Source organism: Adiantum capillus-veneris, chromosome 4, assembly GCF_014529385.1.
Source record: "Adiantum capillus-veneris isolate H3 chromosome 4, ASM1452938v2, whole genome shotgun sequence".
NCBI lineage: Eukaryota > Viridiplantae > Streptophyta > Polypodiopsida > Polypodiales > Pteridaceae > Adiantum > Adiantum capillus-veneris.
The window spans coordinates 13,683,679-13,704,974 of NC_140934.1; the positions used below are offsets into that span (position 1 = coordinate 13,683,679).

Consider the following 21,296-nt stretch of genomic DNA (forward strand, 5'->3'; position numbering starts at 1 on the left):
TAAAATAATCAAAACCTTGATTAAAATTTTTTATAAATGTGTTTAGATCTCTGATATCACTTTGTGAGGGCGAGTAATTAACCGTTCCTTGTACGAGATTATCTACGCGTGTAGGGGTGCTATCAAGGAGGGTACCATATACCATCATGAGTTTGATGTGTGGTCCACATGCGTTCTATGGTTTGTTTTGATGCATTTCTTTCAAGTGTTTGATGTCCAAAAAATTATGTAGGAACGTATGGTTAGTCAACCCAAACCATATGGGCAAATATGAATAAAGTGGCTTACTTTTTGTTTCACGATTGTTTTCATAAGTCTCATATGGACAAAGTGATGGGATAAGGTGTTAGTTTATGTTATGGGTCTGATCTTGATGCATGGGTTTGAGGTTGAATACTTTCATTTTCATGTTATACATGCACCAAAAATAGCAAAAAGTTATTTTTTACATATATGTGATGTTATGACATATGGTTGTGGTGGGGCTATTTGGCATCGTGGTTAAGTTGATGGGATGATTCCATATGATGTATGAAACCTTATAGATAGATATGGATGCCTCATGTGCATGTGTAAACTGCTTTCCACACTTTTAGGTCAAAACTAGCTCTATGTACTAGGAGTGAGGTCATAGTGCATCACTTATGTATGGTTAAACAATTGTTGGTTGGAAATTTTTTCCGCATAAAAGTTCATGTCTAAAGGGACATGTGTGCAAGCTTAGTTTAATTACAGTGGATATGTCAAACTCCAAGTGTGGTAGAGTCGATTCAGTGAGGAATATTTTGTATGGTCAAGGGCTGATGTAACCGGCCTGTTTAATCCAAAAAGGACGGTAGACCTTAGACTTAAACCTTATTTGCTTTCACCCATTTAATCTGTCGCCCACTTTACTTGTACTTTCAAGACACAACAAAGGGGAAAGGGATACAGGCTGCTAGACTGCACCTGTATGAGAAGACTGAAACCAGATTGGCCCCTAAATAGGCGCCCCTTTCAGTATTTCTTTATTCTTTAAAAGAGGGAATAAACGTTGTGGTTCCCTATAAGCTGACCCGCACAACCTTGGCTGAATTTCAACTGTTCTGTCCCGAATTGGGTAGCATAACTGTACTAGGACCCTTCATAGTCAGTATTCCCACGCATTGGATGACTTTCCCGACACATACGGACACTTTGCGAAACCTGGCGAGAATCTGCAGCATGCTGAATTCTCTATTTTCTGCCCCGAAAATGCGCAAGATCACCTGTACAGCGGTCCCCTTGCATCCCCGAACCTCCTCGGGGTATTAGGGTCCGTTTAGGGCCAAAACCCTAAACCTGCAAAAATACACAGCAGGTATTTTTGATGTCCAAAAAATTATGTAGGAACGTATGGTTAGCTGTAATTCACTATTTCAGGCTCCGTTTTGCATGTTGGTCGCATCCGTAGCAAGTCCTCGAGCTCTCGCACCTGTAGGATTACTTGCCCTTTGAATCGGATGAGATTTTGCACGTGAAACCTCTCCGAATCACCTGTACCTGCGGGGGATTAGCCGCTAGCTAATCCAGTACCTGTGCAAGAGGCTCTTGCCTTGGCAATCGCACGTGAACCCACACAACTGTACATTGGTCAATTGAAAAGCCCACTAGAGGGGCATAACATACTGCCATAGGGGAGAGAGAGGGCAGTGCGTAGCGTGCAGGGCATCACTCCTGGCACCGCACTGTACATAAGAGGGAAAGGAAGCACTCCATAGCTGTCAACCTGTGACAGAAAACTGAAAATGAGCCCTCCCTTCTCTAAATTCAGCTCCACTTCTTCATGCATGAGGAAACTTGGCACATTTACAGGCCATTTCCCGTTTCGGGGTTGCCGCCTAAAAATCTCCCGACCGGTTGCCCAATTGACTTCATGACAGAGTAATAAAATGTTCCCCTTGTCATTTTGGAGGTAATGACGCGAACACATTTTCAGGTCCAAAATAGCAGTTCCCTAAATTTTAGGAGATGTTGCCATTGTATCTTTCCAGGTCATCTGACCCTCTTTGTACACTACAGCCTCACCAAGAACTGAAATGTAGCCTCTGTAGCAAAGGATTCCACTTTGGCTAGTCAATGACCCCACTTTGGCTAACCATAGTCTGTGTCCAACCTTAGTGCTCTCTTGCCCTCAGGCCTGGACTCCCTCTGAACAGTTTCACTTTAGCTATGCAATGCAAGGCAGTTAGATTTCCAGAGGGGTGTTTCCAAAAAGTGAAAATGAATAAATAATAAGAAAGAAATCAACAAAAAGGATAGATATTAGTCACATGCCTGTGACATACCCCCTCTTGAAATCTCAAACGTCCTCGTTTGCATCTATGTGGTACATGCTCACAGTCAACTCTCGGGTGTGCACACACCTGTCGTCACATGTACGACACATACATGCTCATTGTCAACCCTGGTGTATTCAACACCTCGTTGACACATGTATTCCCTGAGTGTGAACCCTGTCCCAATGACATAGTGGTAGCTTTGCACTCTGCCATTGGTTTGAGTCATTAACTTTCCAATGACAAAATGGTAGCTACGCATTTTGCCATTGTCTTTTAGTACACGTTGGATCCAGTAACACTTTCGAGCATACCCAAACCGACAGTTTAAGAATGCAGTTACACATGTACTCTTTAATAGAAGCAATTACTGTATCCTTGAGAAACTGACAAGAAATACTCGCTTCTATAGCACTAACCAAACTTTTGGACTTTCCATAAGAGCAATTGCCAAACTGACAATCTGTATAGCTCTAACATTCATGTAACATGTACTTCATTTGAGCTCACTTCAAATAGCATGTACATCATTTCTTTCAGAATCCATTGTCACACTGACAATCCATGTAGCTTTGAAACTCAAGGGATCAAGGTAGGTTGCAAATCGAAGGCTTCAAGGTAAAGTGATAACACAGTTGGTGACTCTGCAAGTTCACCTTCTTCCATCCACTTAGCATCCATTGGTGGATAGTTTCTAAACTTTACCAAGTAACGCCTAGCAACCTTGCCTTTCACTTTTCTTTCTTTATGTGCGAGACCAAGATCTTGTCAAGTTCCTCGACTTCCGGCTGATCTTCAACTGGCATATCTTCTGGAACATCACCCACATAGGTTCTGAGAAGACTCACATGAAACGCATTGTAAATCTTCCAACTCTCGGGCAATTTCAGCCTATATGCAACATCATTGATTATGTCGCATACTTAAAAAGGCCCAAAGTAACGCATGCTGAGCTTTGGAAACAGTCTTTCCTTGCCCTTCATCTTCTTTAACCTTGCCTTTTCAAAGCGTAGAAGCACCCAATCACCAAGTGAAAATACCACTTCACGACGATGACGATCAGCTGCTTTCTTTTGCTTTGCCTTAGTCTTTTCTAAGGCCACTTTGACCTTCTTGTACATTTCATCCATGTCCTGAACATACTTATCTGCTTTAAATATCTTGTCCTTTGTATGCACTATGGAGGAACTTTCTTGCCACCTTCAACTATCTCAAAAGGTGCCTTGCCAGTTGATGAATGCACTGTATTATTGTATGCATACTCCACCAATGGAAAATACTGCTCCCACTTTTCTTTATGCTCTGACACATAGCACTTCAACAGATCTAGGATAGTAGAATTTTCCTCTTCTGACTGCCCATCTGTTTGAGGATGAAATGAGGAAGAGAATTTGGGCGTTGTGCCCATATTCTCAAACAAGCCTCTCTAGAACAAACTTGTCATGCGTGGATCACGGTCGCTAACAATCGACTGTGGCATGCCATGATACTTGACAATATTGCTCATAAACAAGCGTGCCATCTGATCTGGCTTTATCTTCCTCCTGACAGGAATAAAATGAGCCTGCTTGTTGAATCTTCAAATGATGGTCCAAATACCATCGTTTCCTGTCTGCGTTCTCGGAAGATCAAAGATAAAATCCATAGCAATACTTTCCCATGGTTTATCTGGAATAGGTAGTGGTTACAATAACCCTTGTGCCTTTTGCCTGTCAAACTTGACCTTCTGGCATATTAGGCATTCTCGCACAAAGGCATCCACATCTCTTCTCAATGTAGGCCAGTAGAAGGATGTCTCAACCACTTTAACTGTAGCATCAATACCACGAGGCCCTACATACGGTGGGACATGACTCTCTTCTGTAACTTTGTGTCGCAATGGCTTTGTGACACACAATCTGCCATGCATCATCATGAACCCATCTTTGAGAAGATAGTGGTCCTGATGTTGTTCATCCATTAGCTGCTCGAAGACCCTTGCAAAATCTTCATCATTTGCATACTGTTCCCTCATATCATCAAGTTCATGATGATAAGGAATTGACACAGTTGAAATTTGTGGCTTCGTTGACAAGGCATCATCCACAACGTTCTTCTTGCCTTCCACATGCACAATCTGAAAATGGAACATGGACAAGATATTTGCCCATCTCATATGCTTCTCAGATAGCTTTGCCTGTGTCAAGAAGTATTGCAAGGTCTGATGATCCGTTTGGACAAAGAAATCTGCACCTATCAGGTAGTGTTTCCAACTTAAGAACGCATGAATCACGGCTTGCAGTTCTTTTTCATAGACTTGCATAGTCTTTTCTGGCCCTTGCAAGGTTCTAGTCTCATAGGCTACTACCCTGCCATCTTGCATTAGCACTGCACCAATGCTACTACCGCAAGCATCACACTGGACCACAAATGACTTCCTAAGATCTGGCAAGACAATGACTGGATCTGAAGTCATCTTTTCCTTTAAAAGAGATTAAAAGCTGAAATCTCTTTTTGTGTCCATCTGAAGGTGCCTTCTTCTGAAGAGCATGTAAAGGTGAAGCAATCTCAGCGAAATTTTGGATAAACCTTCTGTAATAGGAGCATGGTCCCAAGAAGCTTTGGACATCGTGCACTATCTTCAAATCTGGCCATGACTTGATCGCTTCAAATTTATTGTGTGCACGGAAAATTATGTCCATCATCCTATTGAACGTAGCAGGAGCATTTGTGAGACCAAAGGGCATTACTAAAATTCGTAAAGGCCAAACGTCTTTCTAAAAGCAGTCTTGTGCACATCCTCTGATCTAATGCGGATCTGATGGTACCCACTCTTTAGATCTATCCTGCTAAACATAGCTGCTCCCTCTAATTTGTCCAAAATATCATCAATTCTAGGTATAGGGAACCTATTCTTGATGGTATTCTTGTTCAGTGCACGGTAGTTGATTCACATACGCCATGAGCCATCCTCTTTCTGCACAAACAACACTAGAGAACGGAATGGAGATGAACTGGGCTGAATCAGCCCCTTTTCTAACAGCTCCTGTACTTGGCCCATTATCTCTTTCTGTTGAGCCGCACTAACCCTGTACGGAGGCTACTGCCTGGCACCAAATCTATCGCATGGTCCTTGGGTCTCTCTGGCGGTAATTGAGACGGTAATGAATCGGAAAAACAGTCACTATACTATTGTAAAAGCATTGACCTTTCTTTATCTAACACGTATAAATTTGATTCATCACAATCTGACACTTCACGTGCAAAAACCAAGTACGCAGAAAGATGCTTTTTCATTATAGAAGTAATAGCAGAAGCTGATACAGTGGGAATAGACTCCCCTTTAAGATTTACATCCAGAATGTGAGTCTTTTCCCTGCTCTGTACAATGATCTTTTTGTTGTAGGCATCCATGATTCCCTGTACACGAAACAACCAAGGAATACCTAGCAACACATTACATCCATCCAGTGGCATGATGTAAAATTCTTCAGCATCTACATAGGACTGGATATGTAGGCACAACTTTTCGATGATGGGTGTCACAGCCTCTGTATGGCTAGGACATACCAAACCTACCTCTGCTGTATACTCCATCTCTTCATATCTGATTCCCAACTTTGAAGCCAATTCTGGGGAGATGAAGTTGGCTTTGGCACCTGGATCAAAGAAGATAAGCACTGTTTGATCCTGACCTTTCCCCATGCTCTGCAAAGCTCACTTGCATCTGAATTTGGCTTGTCGCCCACCATATCTGGCACTAGGCCAGCCATGGGCCTCTTTCCTTTCCTGTCCTCCTTGTCTTCAGAATCAGCTGGCCTTTTCTTTTGAGGACAATTCTGAGCAATGTGGCCAGGCTGCTCACAGATAAAGCATTTGTTCTCTGACCTCAGGACCTTCTTTTGCTCTTCCGACTTGCGAGGAAAAGGTCTTTTCAATTTCTTTGCTGGTCCCTTTTCTGATTCAGTTGTAGCTTGGTCCCTTTTCTGATTCAGTTGTAGCTTTGCCTTTCCCTGCTTTAGCTGGCTCCTGAGTCACTCTAGGAACCTCATTGAGAACGTACTTCTTCGTTGAATTTTTCTTGGCTGATCCTTCCTTGACGCCAGTATTAAATTCACAATCTTCTCCCTTGAGAAAACCATTGCCATTGTTTGCTACCTCGATGAGTTGTGTCAAAGTAGTGACTTTGGTCTTCGTGCAGTACTTTCTCAAACCTTTGGGTAGGCCAACAATATTTTTCAATCTGTTCTGTCAATGGCACAAACCTATAGGAAGTTACTGGAAGTAGAGCTTTCCAAAACTTCTGATTGTGGCCATCTAGATTCTTGCAAGTAGCAGCATTAAGCTGGTGCCATTCTGTCATGACATCTGCTTCAAAGTCATTAGATAACCATGCTGCTGCAAAAATCTGCTTGAAGTAAATATATGTGAACAGAGCTTGCCCTTGAAGCAATAAGGTTGTCCACCATTGTCCCGCATTCCCTGTCAAGAAAGTGGCTGCCTTGCGAACCTTTGAAGCTGCTGTAAAGTTTCTCCCTGCATAGGCCTTGTCAAACTGCTGGAGGAATGAGAGAGCCTTTTTCCTATCATCAAACCCTGTAAAGGTCGTGAATGTCACACCTTTGCCACCTTCTTTGTATGGAGTTGGCTTCTCCAGCGGCGTTAAGTTGTCATATGGAAGTGACTGAAACATGGGAACACTGTTAGGGTTCATCTGTGTTCCTTGGCCGCTATTAAGTTGTCCTTGATACACCATATTTGGCTGTTGATTTGTAATTCCAACCATACCAAAATTTTCCTGTGGCATCCCAAATTGGCCCTGAGTGCTTTGAAACCCTGGTTGCATGCCCATGACACCATACATGGGGTTAGGCATCATCGTCTGAGCACCCCCGAACATTGTTCCTGGCGTGTAAAACTGATTTCCAGGTGCATGACCAGCCATGCTCTGGAATACTGATCCACCTCCAAAGTAGCCAAGGTGTACTGAGGGTGGTGAGAAGACTTGTTGCATGGCCTGTAGGTTGCTTCCCTGCCCATTAGAACCAGCTTCCCTTTAGGCACGGGTTTTGAAGACTGCATGGTATCCGTCAAGTGTACAGGTGTTTCCATTGATTCTACAGTATGAATCATGTGTGCTTGAGCCTTAACAGGCTTTTGAATATGATCCAGTGACCCAACTTGCTGAGACGAAAGAGGAGGTTGCAGAAACGCTAAAAACCTCGGGTTCTGCATTACGTGTGTGAACATAGCCACAGCAGTAGCCAACTGGGTCCTAAATATATCATCATCCATCTTGAAGACTCACCCACTTCATGTGTCTGATGTACCCTGTGAGGAGGAAACCTCTTCAATCACATCATCTGGTCTGTCAGCCATAATTGCAATTCCCTCTGTCTGGTCTATGATCCCCTGTGTCTTCAAGCCCAAACTGACCAAGGCTCACTTCTATGGGAAAAAGTGATTTAATCCCGGAAATGGAGCCATGAAACCGGCCTCTTTTAATCCAAAAAGGGTGGTAGACCTTAGACTTAAACCTTATTTGCTTTCACCCATTTAATTTGTCGCCCACTTTACCTGTACTTTCAAGACACAACAAAGGGGAAAGGGATACAGGCTGCTAGACTGCACCTGTATGAGAAGACCGACACTAGATTGGCCCCTAAATAGGTGCCTCTTTCGGTATTTCTTTATTCTTTAAAAGAGGGAATAAACGTTGTGGTTCCCTACAAGCTGCCCCGCACAACCTTGGCTGAATTTCAACTGTTCTGGCCCAAATTGGGCAGCATAACTGTACTAGGACCCTTCACATTCAGTATTCCCACGCATTGGATGACTTTCCCGACGCATACGAACACTTTGCGAAACCTGGCGAGAATCTGCCGCACGCTGAATTCTTTGTTTTCTGCCCCGAAAATGCGCCAGATCACCTGTACAGCGGTCCCCTTGCGTCCCCGAACCTCCTGGGGGTATTAGGGTTCGTTTAGGGCCAAAACCCTAAACCTGTAAAAATACACAGCAGGCTATAATTCACTGTTTCGGGCTCCGTTTTGCGTGCCGATCACATCCGTAGCAAGTCCTCGAGATCCCGCACCTGTAGGACTACTTGCCCTTTGAATCTGACAAGATTTTGCACAACCTCTCCAAATCACCTATACCTGCGAGGGATTAGCCGCTAGCTAATCCAGTACCTGTGCAAGAGGCTCTTGCCTCGGCAATCGCGCATGAACCCACACAACTGTACATTGGTCAATTGAAAAGCCCACTAGACTATGGTGGATTTAGTCTGTTGTCAGTTTTTGTGTTCCGTTCCAGTTCTAGTTCCATTCTGATTCTTGTTTTTTGTCTATTCTGAATGTCTGTGCCTTAAACACTTGGCAATCACGGTGTAAGTGTGATGTAGCATGGACAAATTCAAGCTTCTCTCGTAGGAGCGAATGATGTGGCAATGAAAGGTTTAGTTGAATGGAGGGAGGATGTTCAGAATAGCGTGAGTTGGCATGGGTAGTTGGTTGCACTCTAGAGGAAGCGGGAGAGGATACATTCCCGTATTGGACAAGGTCAGTTGTATGGGCGAGATGGTCAGCGTTCGGAACTGCAGGGAGTTTTGGATTATACTGGGATGCACCGAGTTTCTATAGGGGAAGATTCATATGATACTGTGGAGGATTTGGATGGCGTAGAGGATTATCTAAGTGATAGATGGGAAGAGGAAGTACCGAATGAAGAATAGGATATATTTTCGCGACTGTTTGCGGTTGTAGTTGTTCAATACGCATTAGTGGCGAGAAGGAGATTGCTTTTTGATCCGTTGGGAAGTACCAGTGTAGGAAATCTTGTACAACCAGGTGGACCTACAAATATGGCGGTGACTAGGCAGGATATGCGCGTCAAATTCCGGACCTTTTCGGGAAAGTCAAAAGAAGACCCCGATTGCCACATATCTCAATACGAGACAAGATGGCAGGCCAGAGGATTTGCCCAGGCTAAGATGCGTCAGTTTGAGGCTACATTGGATGGGAAGGCTATGCAGTGGTTCAATAATTTTCTAGCAGGTCATTTTGCTGATTATGATGGTTTGAAAGCAGCATTTTTGAACAGGTTCAGAAAGGAAAAGACTCCACATGATGTGTTGACCAAGCTTAGGAAAGTGAAACAAAGGAAAATGTTTGCTGAGGATTATGCACAAAAGATTAACCAATATGTGAGAAGGTTGGCTGCTCAAGAAAGGCCAACTGATGAAATGCTTGCTGGATATTTTTTGAATGGATTAAGGAAGGAATTGAAGAATGCTATGGTGGCTGGAGTTGATGTTGCAGGTGGATTACAAGCATTAGTGGAAACAGCTCAAAGAGCAGAGAAAAGGTTTGGGGTCTCTCATGGGAAAGCAGCCAAGAGGTCATCTAAAGAAAAGAAGAAAAGTAGGTCGAAGAAAAAGAAAGGTCAGATAATTCAGATTCGGACAGCAATTCAGATTCGGAAACTGATACTGATTCAGATACGGAAACGGATTCTAATAGTGAAGAGGATTCCAGTGAGGATTTGGATTTAGAAGTAGATGAGGATAAGAAGAAGAAAAGCAAGAAGAAGTCGAAGAAAAAGTCTAAAGAGAAAGAGGATAGAGTGGAAAAATTGGTAGCAAAGAAATTGAAGAAGTTGGGAGTGCATAAAGTTGTGGAATCAAAAACCCCTCATTGTGAAATTTGTGTTAAGGATGGGCATTGGACAAAGGAATGTTGGTTTAATCCAAATTCCAGGGGTATTGTACCAGAAAGGATTCAGCAAAAGATACAGCAACAAGGACCTCAAACTCATGGGGTGTTTCCAAAGACAGGAGAAAGGCAGAGGATGTTTAATAATCAAGGGTGGCAAAGGCAACAACCGCATTCAGGGTGGAGACCACAGTTTAATCAAGGGGGACCACCATTTAGAGGAGATTTCAATTCGGGAGGAGGGCTCAGATTTGGAGGATGGCAGAATTCAAGACCCTCGTGGGGGGGAATTGGGATCCGCAGCAGCGGTGGCAGAATTGGCAGCCACAACCACAAGGATGGAATCAGCCGGTTTGGAATTATCAAGGGGGGAATCAACAACATCCAAGAGGGTAAGTGCCACAGTTGCCAGCACCACCAACACAGTCAGCTGAAGCAAACAAAGAGCCTGGAATTAGTAGAATCGTTTCAAGATCAAGGGGTGAATGAAGTCACTATGGATTGTTAGCCGAAAGCAAACAAAGAGCCTGGAAGCAGTTTGATAGTAGTAGAATCGTTTCAAGATCAAGGGGTGAATGAAGTCGCTATGGATTGTCAGTCGGAATATGATTGTTCTAAATGTTTGCAAGAGGAAGTGGATGTATTAGTGACAACAAGGTCCAAAGCAAAGTTGAAACCTCCACTGGACTGGGAGGAGCAGAAGGAGATTCGTGATGGAGTAGCCGAAGATTTGATGGAAAAGGATCAACAACAGAGCAATCTTAAATTGAAGGAGAAAGGAGTAAAAAAGGAGGAGAAGGAAAGAGAAAGGATGGATGCCTTGTTTAAAGAGTTAACTAATTCCTGTATACATTTTACCTTGTATCAGTTGTTTTCATTAGTTCCAATTTTCAGAGATAGACTATATACAGTGATGAGAAGGACAAAGACTGTTCCGAGTATGAAGGAGGTGCAGCAGACAGTTTAGAGTTGTCAGATTAGCCCATAGGATGTGGATTTTTCAGTACCAACACTGTCGTTGGAATTTAATAACCGCAAATTTTCCGATGTTCTATTGGATGGTGGATCAGGGGTCAACATACTTTCGGAATCGAAATTTCTAAGGATGCAAGATGTCAGGTTGGAACCAGCTCCATTTCAAGTGCGTATGGCTGATCAGAGCAGAGTTCAACCAGTGGGGATGTTAAGGAGGCAAGGAATTATCATTCATGGATTGCAGTTTATGGTAAACTTTGTAGTCATCAGGATGAAGGATCCAAAAAATACCTATTCTATGTTGTTGGGGAGGCCATGGTTTCGCACGGCTAAGCTAAAACAAGATTGGGAAAAGAATGAAGTGACGGTTAAGAAAGGAAGGAGATAAGTTACATTACCAATGGGGCCGAAGAAGGAATTGTGAAAAGAGATGAAGCCAATGTTGGCACAAGCAATTAACATGTCTGAAGGATTGGAGGATGATGAAGAAGCATATTTCCTAGCAGCAAATCCAGCAATTGTTCTGGTATTTGAGGTAGATGTGGAGCGGATTATTGACAAATATGCAGAAAAAGAGAACAGTTTGGGAATTGATCAGTTGCAGGGGAATACAGATGGTGTGGAACAGGAAAATTTAGAAGAGAAGAAAATTCAAGAGGAAACTGTGATCGAGGATTCAGAATTGGAACCAAAGGAGACAATTTAGAGAGCGGAAGCTTTGTATGATAAGATGATAAAGAAAGTTTCTCGAGTTAAGGAGGATGATTTACAAGATCTGAATTTGGGAACGGAGGATCATCCAAAGATGGTAAGAGTTAGTGTTCATTTGGAAGACGATTTCAACGACTTGAAGGAATTACTATTGGAGTATATTGATGTTTTTGCATAGGATTATTTTGATTTGAAAGGCATGGATCCTCAAGTGTATAAGCATCATATAAATTTGAAAACGGATGTTGTTCCAGTGATTCAGCAAAGATACATGATGAATCCAAATTATGCCAAGCAGGTGAAGGAGGAATTGGACAAATTGCTGAATGCAGGATTCATAGTGCCAGTGGATCAGGCAGAATGGTTGTCACCAATTGTAGTGATATCCAAGAAGTCGGGGAAGTTAAGGGTTTGTGTGGATTATAGAAAATTGAATGCAGCAACAGTTGCAGATCTATTTCCATTGCCTTTTATTGATTTAGTTTTGGATGATGTAGCGGGACATGAGATGTACACTTTTCTTGACGGATTTTTAGGGTACAATCAAATACAATGGCTGAGGAGGATATTGAAAAAACTGCTTTTATCACAGAATGGGGAGCTTTTGCATATACAGTGATGAGCTTTGGATTGAAGAATGGACCACCACCGTTTTTGAAGGCAGCTTTTTAAACCTTTGAGCCACATTTGATAAATTTTATGAGGATTTTTATGGATGATTTTTCAGTTTTTGGAGAAAAAGTTAGGCATCTGGAATATTTGAGGAAGTGTTTTGAAAGATGTAGGATGTTTCGAATGTCACTTAATCCCCAGAAGTGTGCAATAGCAGTACAGAAGGGAAAATTGTTGGGGCATATTATCTCTCAAGAAGGAATGTCAATTGATGGGGACAAAATAAGTGCAATTTAGAAAGCTGTAGCTTCGGAAAATTTGAAGACAGTGATATGGTTTGTTGGACATATCAAATGGCATGGTAGGTATTTACGATATTTGGCGGATGTGAGCGCACCACTTAGTCATTTGACTAAGAAGGAAGTGAAATTTGTTTGGGGAGAAGCCCAAGAGAAGGCTTTTCAGATTATCAGAAAGATGTTGGTAGTTTCACCTATACTTCAACCACCAAATTGGGGATTTCCGTTTCATGTGTATGTTGATGCTTCCGACATGGTAGTAGGAGTTGTTTTAATGCAGGAGAAGATAAAGGGATGATTCAAACCGGTTTATTATGCTAGTAGAATGTTGAGAGCACCAGAGAAGAATTACACAGTTACGGAAAGGGAAGCTTTGGGAATGATTTTTGCTTTGGAAAAATTCTAACATTATCTGTTAGGAAACAAAGTGGTTTTTCATGTGGATCATCAGGCTTTGTTGTTTCTGGTAAAGAAGCCAAAACTAGAAGGCAGATTAGCAAGGTGGATGCTCATGTTGCAAGAATTTGATTACATAGTTGTTCATACTCCAGGAACTCAGCATGCAGTGCGGATTACCTTAGCAGATTGGAACATGAGGAGGAATTACCAGGAGTATCCGATAAATTGCCTGATGCGGATTTGTTCCAAGTGGAAGGACGGTTTTTTGACAATTGGTATGATTAGATGGTTCAGTTTCTGACAGATGGAGTTTTACCTTTGATAATGTCTCCGGATCAGAGGAAGAAGTTTGCATTGAGGAGTAGACCATTTCTAATTATAGCTAGAGCATTATATAGAAGAGGAGCATATCAGATTATACGACGATGTGTTCCGGATGAAGAGCAAAAAGCAGTGTTGCAGGAGGCACATTGGGGATCAGCTGCTGGAGGACATTTCTCAGGGGAAATTACAGGTCAAAAAATTTTACAAGCTCGACTTTGGTGGCCTTTGTTATTGAAGGCTGCACTAGTTTTGCCAAGGAATGTGTTCAATGTCAGAAGATAGGGCAGCCTACACAAGGGGATAGGATGCAGGATCATCCAGTATTGCCATTAGAACCATTTCAAAAGTGGGGAATGGATTTTGTAGGCCCAATAAAACCAAGGGCAAAGAGGACAGGTTCCATATATATTCTTGTTGCAACGGATTATGCTACCAAATGGGTGGAAGCAGTGGCTTTGAGAGATAATAAAGCAGCAAGTGTGGCAAGGTTTCTATATAAAAACATTATGAAAAGATTTGGATGCCCTATTGAGTTGGTGTCGGATCAAGGAACACACTTTTTGAACTCTGTGATTTAGGAGTTGACATCCAGACATATGATTTTGCATAAGAAATCTACCCCATATCATCCTCAAGCAAATGGGCAGGCAGAAAGCTCTAATGAAGTGTTGGTGAGAATTTTGAAGAAGATTGTGTCGGAAAACAAATCAGATTGGGATGACAAGTTGGATTCAGCACTATGAGGTGGTGAATGGAATGACACCTTTCAAATTGGTATTTGGGATTGAAGCTGTGGTGCCAATGGAATATGTAATTCCAAGCTTGAGGTTGTCAGTTCAACATAGGTTAAGTCCGGAGGAATCAATTTCTTATAGACAGAAGGAACTGCTTAAATTGGAAGAGGATATAATTCAGAGTGCCTATTTGGTGGAAATTGGGCGGAAGAGGAGACAAGCATGGATGTCTAGCAGGTGAAATTCAAAATTTTTCGGAAAGGGGATTGGGTGATGTTATATAATTCCAAATTGGGACCACATCCGGGTAAGTTGAAGCTGAGATATTTGGGACCTTATCAGATTGAATCAGAACAAGGTCAAGGAATATTTTTGTTGAAAGATGTTTTTGACACAAAGATTTTGAAACCAGTGAATGGATTCAGATTGAAGATATTTTATGGAAAGGTGCCTGAGGTTCCCAAGTGGATGGTCAATAAGGTTGAGGATATTGGCAATAAATTGTTAACAGTTGGTGTTTTGGGAGTTCCAGTGGAATGTTCAGAGGCAGAATTGGCAATTTGTTCTAGCAATTTAAAACTTGTAAAGGGATCTGGGATTTGGAATTTGGATTGCGGACTGGAAGTCGGAAATTGGACTGTCGGATTTGAAGCTTCGAAAGTGGAAAGTTGCAAGAATGGAATTGGGCAAAAGGGTACAGAGGTACTAATAAGTGGGGGTACTCATTTTAAGGCACAAAAATTGCTTAGTGCTGATGTGACTCACTTAAGGAAGAATATTTTTTGGGCGAATCCTGCATGGCGTGCCCGAATTGAGGAGAATTTTCATCATCATAAGAGTAAGGTGGTGAGAGGAGTTGAGGATCACATCCAAGTGTGTGAACGTCGCAGTTTAGTGAGTGTTAAGTCGGGCAAAATGTTTTCTGAGAATATTAAGGGCAAGGTCATGGCGGATATGCAAGATGATGCGTCAGAAGGCGAACACCAGGTCGATGAAGACGACGATGGAGGAATTGTTCAAAGCGTAGCAACAGGAAGAGACAATTGAGGTGGAAAGCGATGAGGCTAAATCTCTGAGTGATCAGGGCAGCGTAGAGATGGCGGTGGCAGTGTTTGACCCTAATGAAGCGGAAACCCAGGTATGGCTCAAGCATATAGGTCTTTATGAATTTGCATGTCTACCTTGGGATACATGGGCAGAAAATGAATTCGCAGAGCAGCAGTGGAATATGATAAAGGAAAGTGATGGAATGATTACAACGGATGTGCGCTTGACACCAAAGTTGTTGTCCAAAGTCTTCAAGGTTCCAAAGTGATGGAATGATTACAACGGATGTGCGCTTGACACCAAAGTTGCTGTCCAAAGTCTTCAAGGTTCCCTGTCTAACTGTGCCGGCTAAGATGAGGAAGCTGACCGATTCCCAGATGAAAGGGGAATTTGGAAATCCGGTAGGAACGAAGGCATACTACATGGTGAAGAATGCGGGTGGAAACAGAGCTTCAAATTTATTTTGGTATTTGGAAAAAGTGTGTATCCTCCAAAAGACTGCCTACATGTCCAAGGAGGCTTTTGCTCCTTTGTTTTAGGCGGAGAGAGGCATTAAAGTCGATTGGGCATCAGTTCTGTATGATCGAATGCAGTTAACTGCAAAAAGAGATCGACATCGGATATCAGCAGTGGGCAGAGTAGCACTTTATTTGGCTGCAATTTTTGAGTATGTTCTGAAGGTTCCGACAGTCAACAGGTTTGAAGACATCAGTGGTAGATGTGGCAAAAGAAGAGGGAATAGCATATGGAAGTAAGAGAAGGAAATTGTTGTTGGGGTCTCCAACAGTTGAAAAAGGTAAATCACCTTTCAAAGTCTCTTGGAAGGGTTTGGAAGAATCGGAATCAAAGCCGAATAGTTTCACAATGGAATTAGAATCAAAGAAATCGGAGTCCAAAGGCAAGAAAGTAACGATGTTCATGAAAGGAATGGGTGGAGCTGTGGAGAAGACTGCTCTGGAAAGTTTGAAAGTAAAAGCGGGGAGCAGTGACAGTTATGAGCAGAAGGAATTTTTTTCTGTGGAAGAGGCAGCTAACAATTTGACTCAACTGAATGAGTTTATGCAGAATCAAGACACAGCTATGAGAGTGATGGAAGCTGAGAAAATGGAGCATATATGCAGTGCTATCCCGGAGTGGGAAATGCAGAAAGTTCGGATGCAGTTGTTTCAGGAGAGGTCAGATAAAGAAAGACTGCAGGAGGAAGTTATACGGATTACAGGAGAGGCTTTGGCAAGAAATGTGGAAGTTTTGATTGTAGCTGAGGATTTTACTAAGTGGATAGACGGACTAAAAGCTGCAGTGGATGAACAATTCAAAGAACTGGGAGACAAAGTGGCTGAGTTGACCACTGAGAATATTTTCCTGATTAATAGATTGACTCCGTTGATGGATATGGAGAAGGCCGCATTGTAGAACCAGGGAATGACAGGTATTTTGGTTGTAGATTCGGATGCGGATGTTCTGAAGGAGGAAGTGTTGAAGTATACACAAGAGATGTGGAATAAAGCTACTAGGCTTTGGAGGGAATACATGGAGGTGTCGACGGATAGACTCAAAAATTGGTTTTAGCTAGCAAGAAAAGAAAGTTTTAGGAGGGAGAATGAGGAATTGAAGGTGGAAAATGAGAAATTAGTGGCAGAGATACAGGAATTGAAGGAAAAAAGTAAGGAGATTGAAGTGAATGCAGGGGGAGTGAGTAAGTGGACGGCAGAGCTGAGCAGTGATGTTTTGGGACCGGATCGGATTGTAGCAGGAGGAGCGAAATCAGAAGTGGAAAAGCAGGTGGAAGCAGAGGGGGAAAAGCAGGCGGATTCGGATGTTGCAGCAGAAAAGGCAGATGCAGAAGGGGATGCTGGGGAGCAGGTTGTTTCATCAAGGGATCGTGGGTCCAGGTCAGCCTATGGCTCTAGCCATTGGGCTGTGCCAGGTGTTAAGCCTAGGAATTTTGGGATGTTTTACCTTAGTGGAAGTTGAAATGTTAACTTTTGTACTTTTGGGATTCCAAGGGGTGTTCTTGGGAAAGGGCGTTGCCCATTAGTCTTATCGAAGTATGTAACTGTCGATTAGTATCTTCTTAGGAATGTGAAGGCGGAAGTTATGGTGGATTTAGTATGTTGTCAGTTTTTGTGTTCTGTTCCAGTTCCAGTTCCATTCTGATTTCTGTGTTCTGTCTATTCTGAATGTCTGTGCCTTAAACATAAGCCCAAACTTGTGGCACCACATGGGAAAGCCCTTTAGTCACTTAGGAAAGATAATGATGACATAGTCCAATAGCAAGAGGATGCAGCCTCTCTAGCCAATGAATGTAAAGCATTAAGCCTATTTTCTAATGAATCAATTGCACTTTGAGCTATCATCATTGTGTCTACACTCTACTTTTATGATTTTGCCTTCAGCTATAACCTAACCCTAATCTCCATTGCTCTAACCATAACCCTAGCATCATGGTAAGCTTAAGGCCCCATCCACCATAGCCTAGATCACTAATGAGACGTAGGGTAGAGCATGCTTTCACTCCCCAATTCCATCAACAAGGGCAAGAGATTTGACATCATTCTCTTGACACTAGTTGAAGGAGTACGAGCGGAAGTGCGACGCGAGAGAGAGTGCGAGAAGAAGAGCACGACGATATGGTGAACTCGCTCTACTGTAATGTGTAGAGCATAGTGAGTTCTTATTAGGTTTTTACAAAAGAATATGTGTACATACCTGGCGGCCCGCCCACTTACCTGGGCGACCACATTGGGCTTTATACCCCAACAACCTCCCACTTAAAGTCCAATGTGGTACTTTAAGTGTGAGAGAAGCTACTATACAAGCTAATATACAAGAGATGTAGAGAAGTGATGTACTACCCTACACCTAACTGCTTGCGAAAATGCGCAAAGATATCTGAGGGAAGTCCTTTTGTAAGTAGATCAGCAGGATTTTCTGTGGTGTGAACTTTGACAAGCTGAAGTTGCTTATCCTCGAGCATTTCCCTGATGAAATGATACTTCACATCCACATGCTTTGTCTTTGAGTGATAAACTGGATTGCGAGCCAATTGTATAGCACTTTGACTATCACAATATAACATAGGCATCTCTTCTTTGATTCCCAAATCAGTTACTAGTCGATTAAGCCAAATTGATTCTTTGCATGCCTCTAATGCTACAACATATTCAGCCTCTGTAGTAGACTGAGTAACACAATCTTGTAATCTAGAACGCCATGATACTGCTCCACCAGCCAATGTAAAGACATACCCTGACGTAGACCTTCGGTTGCCTAAGTCACCTGCATAATCTGAGTCTGTAAAACCCTTTACACTTAGCTTCTAACTCCCATACAATATACGCATACTCTTTGTATCTTTAAGGTATCTAAATATTCCTTTCACTGCCTCCCAATGTTTCTTGCTTGGGTTTGACATGTATCGACTTACTACTCCCACTGCAAATGCAATGTCTGGGCGAGTAGCAATCATTGCATACAACAAACTACCCACTGCAGACGCATATGGAATCTTATCCATTTCAGCCTGTTCTTCTTCAGACACAGGACAATCTTGTTTGCTAAGTTTCATATATGGTGTCAATGGAACACTCAATGCCTTTCCCTTCTCCATATTGAAACGTTGCAAAACCTTGTCAATATACTCTGTTTGGGATAACCAAATCAACTTCTTTGATCTGTCTCTCTCAATGCGCATACCAAGTATATGACTTGCCTCACCCATGTCTTTCATGTCAAACGATTTTGCCATCTTTGACTTCAAAGCTGAAATTTCTTCCAAGTGCTTGCCAGCAATCAACATGTCATCCACATACAAAATAAGGATCTACCAACTACCATCCTTAGCCTTCTTTGTATATAGACAGTGATCGAACTCACTACGTTTGTAGCCTTGAGAAAGCATAAACTTGTGGAATTTATGGTACCATGCCCTCGGTGATTGTTTTAAGCCATTAAGACTCTTTAACAACTGGCATACCCAATCTTCCTTGCCTTTCTCAACAAACCCTTCTAGCTGCTGCATGTAAATTTCCACATCTAAATCACCATGCAAGAACGCTGTCTTGACATCCATTTGGTGCAACACCAAATCTAATATGGCAACCAATGCAAGAAAGCATCTCAATGTAGTCATCTTGACCTCCGGAGAGAAGACTTCATCAAAGTCAATGCCTTGTTCTTGCTTAAAGCCCTTGGCAACAAGCCTTGCTTTGTACTTTGGCTGACTATCATGAGCGGTGATCTTATACCTGTAAACCCATTTACAAGGTAGAGCCTTTTTGCCCTGTGGTAATTTAACTAGCTTCCATGTCTTGTTTTTATGCAGAGCTGTCATCTCTGACTGCATGGCCAATTGCCAATTCCCGGAGTCCTTCATTTGCACTGCTTCCTTGTAACATGAAGGCTCATTGCAATCAGTCAACATGACATTGTTCATAGATGGAACAAACCTATCAAGAGGTCGTGTGACACGTCCAGATCTACGCACAATAGGTGGCTCAGGCTCAACCACAACCTGTGGTTCCACTCTATCCTATCCTTGCTCCTCTTGAGCCCTGACATTTTGTCTTGCACGTGCAGGTCCATCTTCTTGGAAGACAACTCTTCTAATCTCCTCAACCCTCTCTGGTTTAGAATGATATTTGGATTCATTAAAGTGAACATCATTGCTGCGTACAACCTTTCTGGATTCGAGATCCCAAAGTCTGTACCCCATCTCACCAGAATTACCATAGCCTAGAAAGATGCACTTTCTACTCTTTGGCTCAAGTTTGTTCCTAAATTCCTTTGGAACGTGAGTATATGCCTCACAGCCAAAGACTCTGAGATGCTTGTATGAGGGCATTTTGCCTGACCATACCATCTCTGGCACTGAATCCTTCTGCAAAACCTTGCTAGGAGATCTATTTACAAGATGAACAGCTGTTGATACAGCTTCAGCCCAAAACCCATTTGGCAGTTGTGCATTAGACAACATACTTCTGACCTTCTCTTGTATGGTCCTATTCATCCTCTCAGCAACACCATTTTGAGGAGGATTGTAAGGAACAGTAAGTTCACGTTTTATACCTTTTGACTCACAAAAGTCCTGAAAGGCCTTTGAAACATACTCTCCACCATTGTCAGTGCGTAGGCATTTAAGCTTCTTGCCACTCTGATTCTCCACAAGTGTCACAAACGTTTTGAAAACACTAAACGCTTCATCCTTGTGCTTGAGAAAGTAAACCCATACTTTCCTCGAGTAATCATCTATAAATGTCATAAAGTAAGAAGCTGCCCCTAGAGATAGGTTAGGCATAGGTCCACACAAATCACTATGAACAAGTGCCAACTGTGTATCTCTTCTACTGCTTCTATGCTTATGTGGCTGCTGTGTTTGCTTACCATACAACAATGTTCACAGAATTCAAAATCATTAAATGAAAATCCAGGCAAATAACCAGAACGAGACAAGATTTCCATTCCCTTCTTGGACATATGTCCTAACCGGCTATGCCACAAAGAAACGTTCGGCTGCTCGGTTACATTGATTACATTTTTAGAGACTTTTGATACATAAATCATGTAAAGTCCTCCAGAATTTACTCCATGTGCTACTGTCATAGAACCCTTGGATATCTTCCACATGATCTGTCCAAAAGTGGTGACGTAGCCAGCATCATCAAGTAAACCTGTGCTGATCAAGCTCTTTGTAATTGCGGGAACATGTCTCACATTCTTCAGCGTGAAAGAAGAGCCATTTTGAAACTTCAATTGAACATCTCCAACACCTAAGATCTCACATGTCTGCCCATTGCCTAGCCGAACATGATCTTTAGTGGTCACATAAGAGGTAAACCACTCCTTGTTTGGAGACACATGAAGTGATGCCCCTGAGTCTATAATCCAGTCACTCAGTGCATTTCCATCAGATGTTGTAAGAAGAGCTGAGTCCATTGTATTCTTCAAGAAGTAGATGTCTCCTGACACTAGACTATCATCCTCTGCAACAGTGTTTGTCACATTTATTTCTTGAATCTTCACTGAGGACTTGTTCTTCTCACCATGGTCTTCAGCTTTCTCTTTGCCTTTTTCTGCTTTCCATTCTCTGCAGTCTCTTTTCATGTGACCCTTCTTGCCACAATGGTAGCATTCTATGTCACTCTTGCCTTTAGCACTACGGGACTTGCTACGAGACTGATTCCTCTTTCCACCTTTGTACTTTTCTTT

General features: G+C 42.4%; 1 protein-coding gene across 1 annotated transcript; it reads left to right on the forward strand.

Annotated features, from left to right (window-relative positions):
• The first annotated feature begins 10,089 nt into the window (after positions 1 to 10,089).
• LOC147458736 (uncharacterized) lies at positions 10,090 to 10,955 on the forward strand. The gene is made up of 2 exons (XM_086509684.1): positions 10,090 to 10,380; positions 10,497 to 10,955. The coding sequence occupies exons 1-2, from the start codon at positions 10,090 to 10,092 to the stop codon at positions 10,953 to 10,955; spliced, it is 750 nt and encodes a 249-aa protein (XP_086365810.1).
• Positions 10,956 to 21,296: the final 10,341 nt, after the last annotated feature.

Bases quoted from the DNA above. Each gene is read 5' to 3' on its own strand.
- LOC147458736 (XM_086509684.1), top strand. From the start codon at position 10,090: ATGGGGTGTTTCCAAAGACAGGAGAAAGGCAGAGGATGTTTAATAATC. The intron at 10,381-10,496 runs GTAAGTGCCACA...ATGGATTGTTAG, and splicing joins AATCAACAACATCCAAGAGG to CCGAAAGCAAACAAAGAGCC.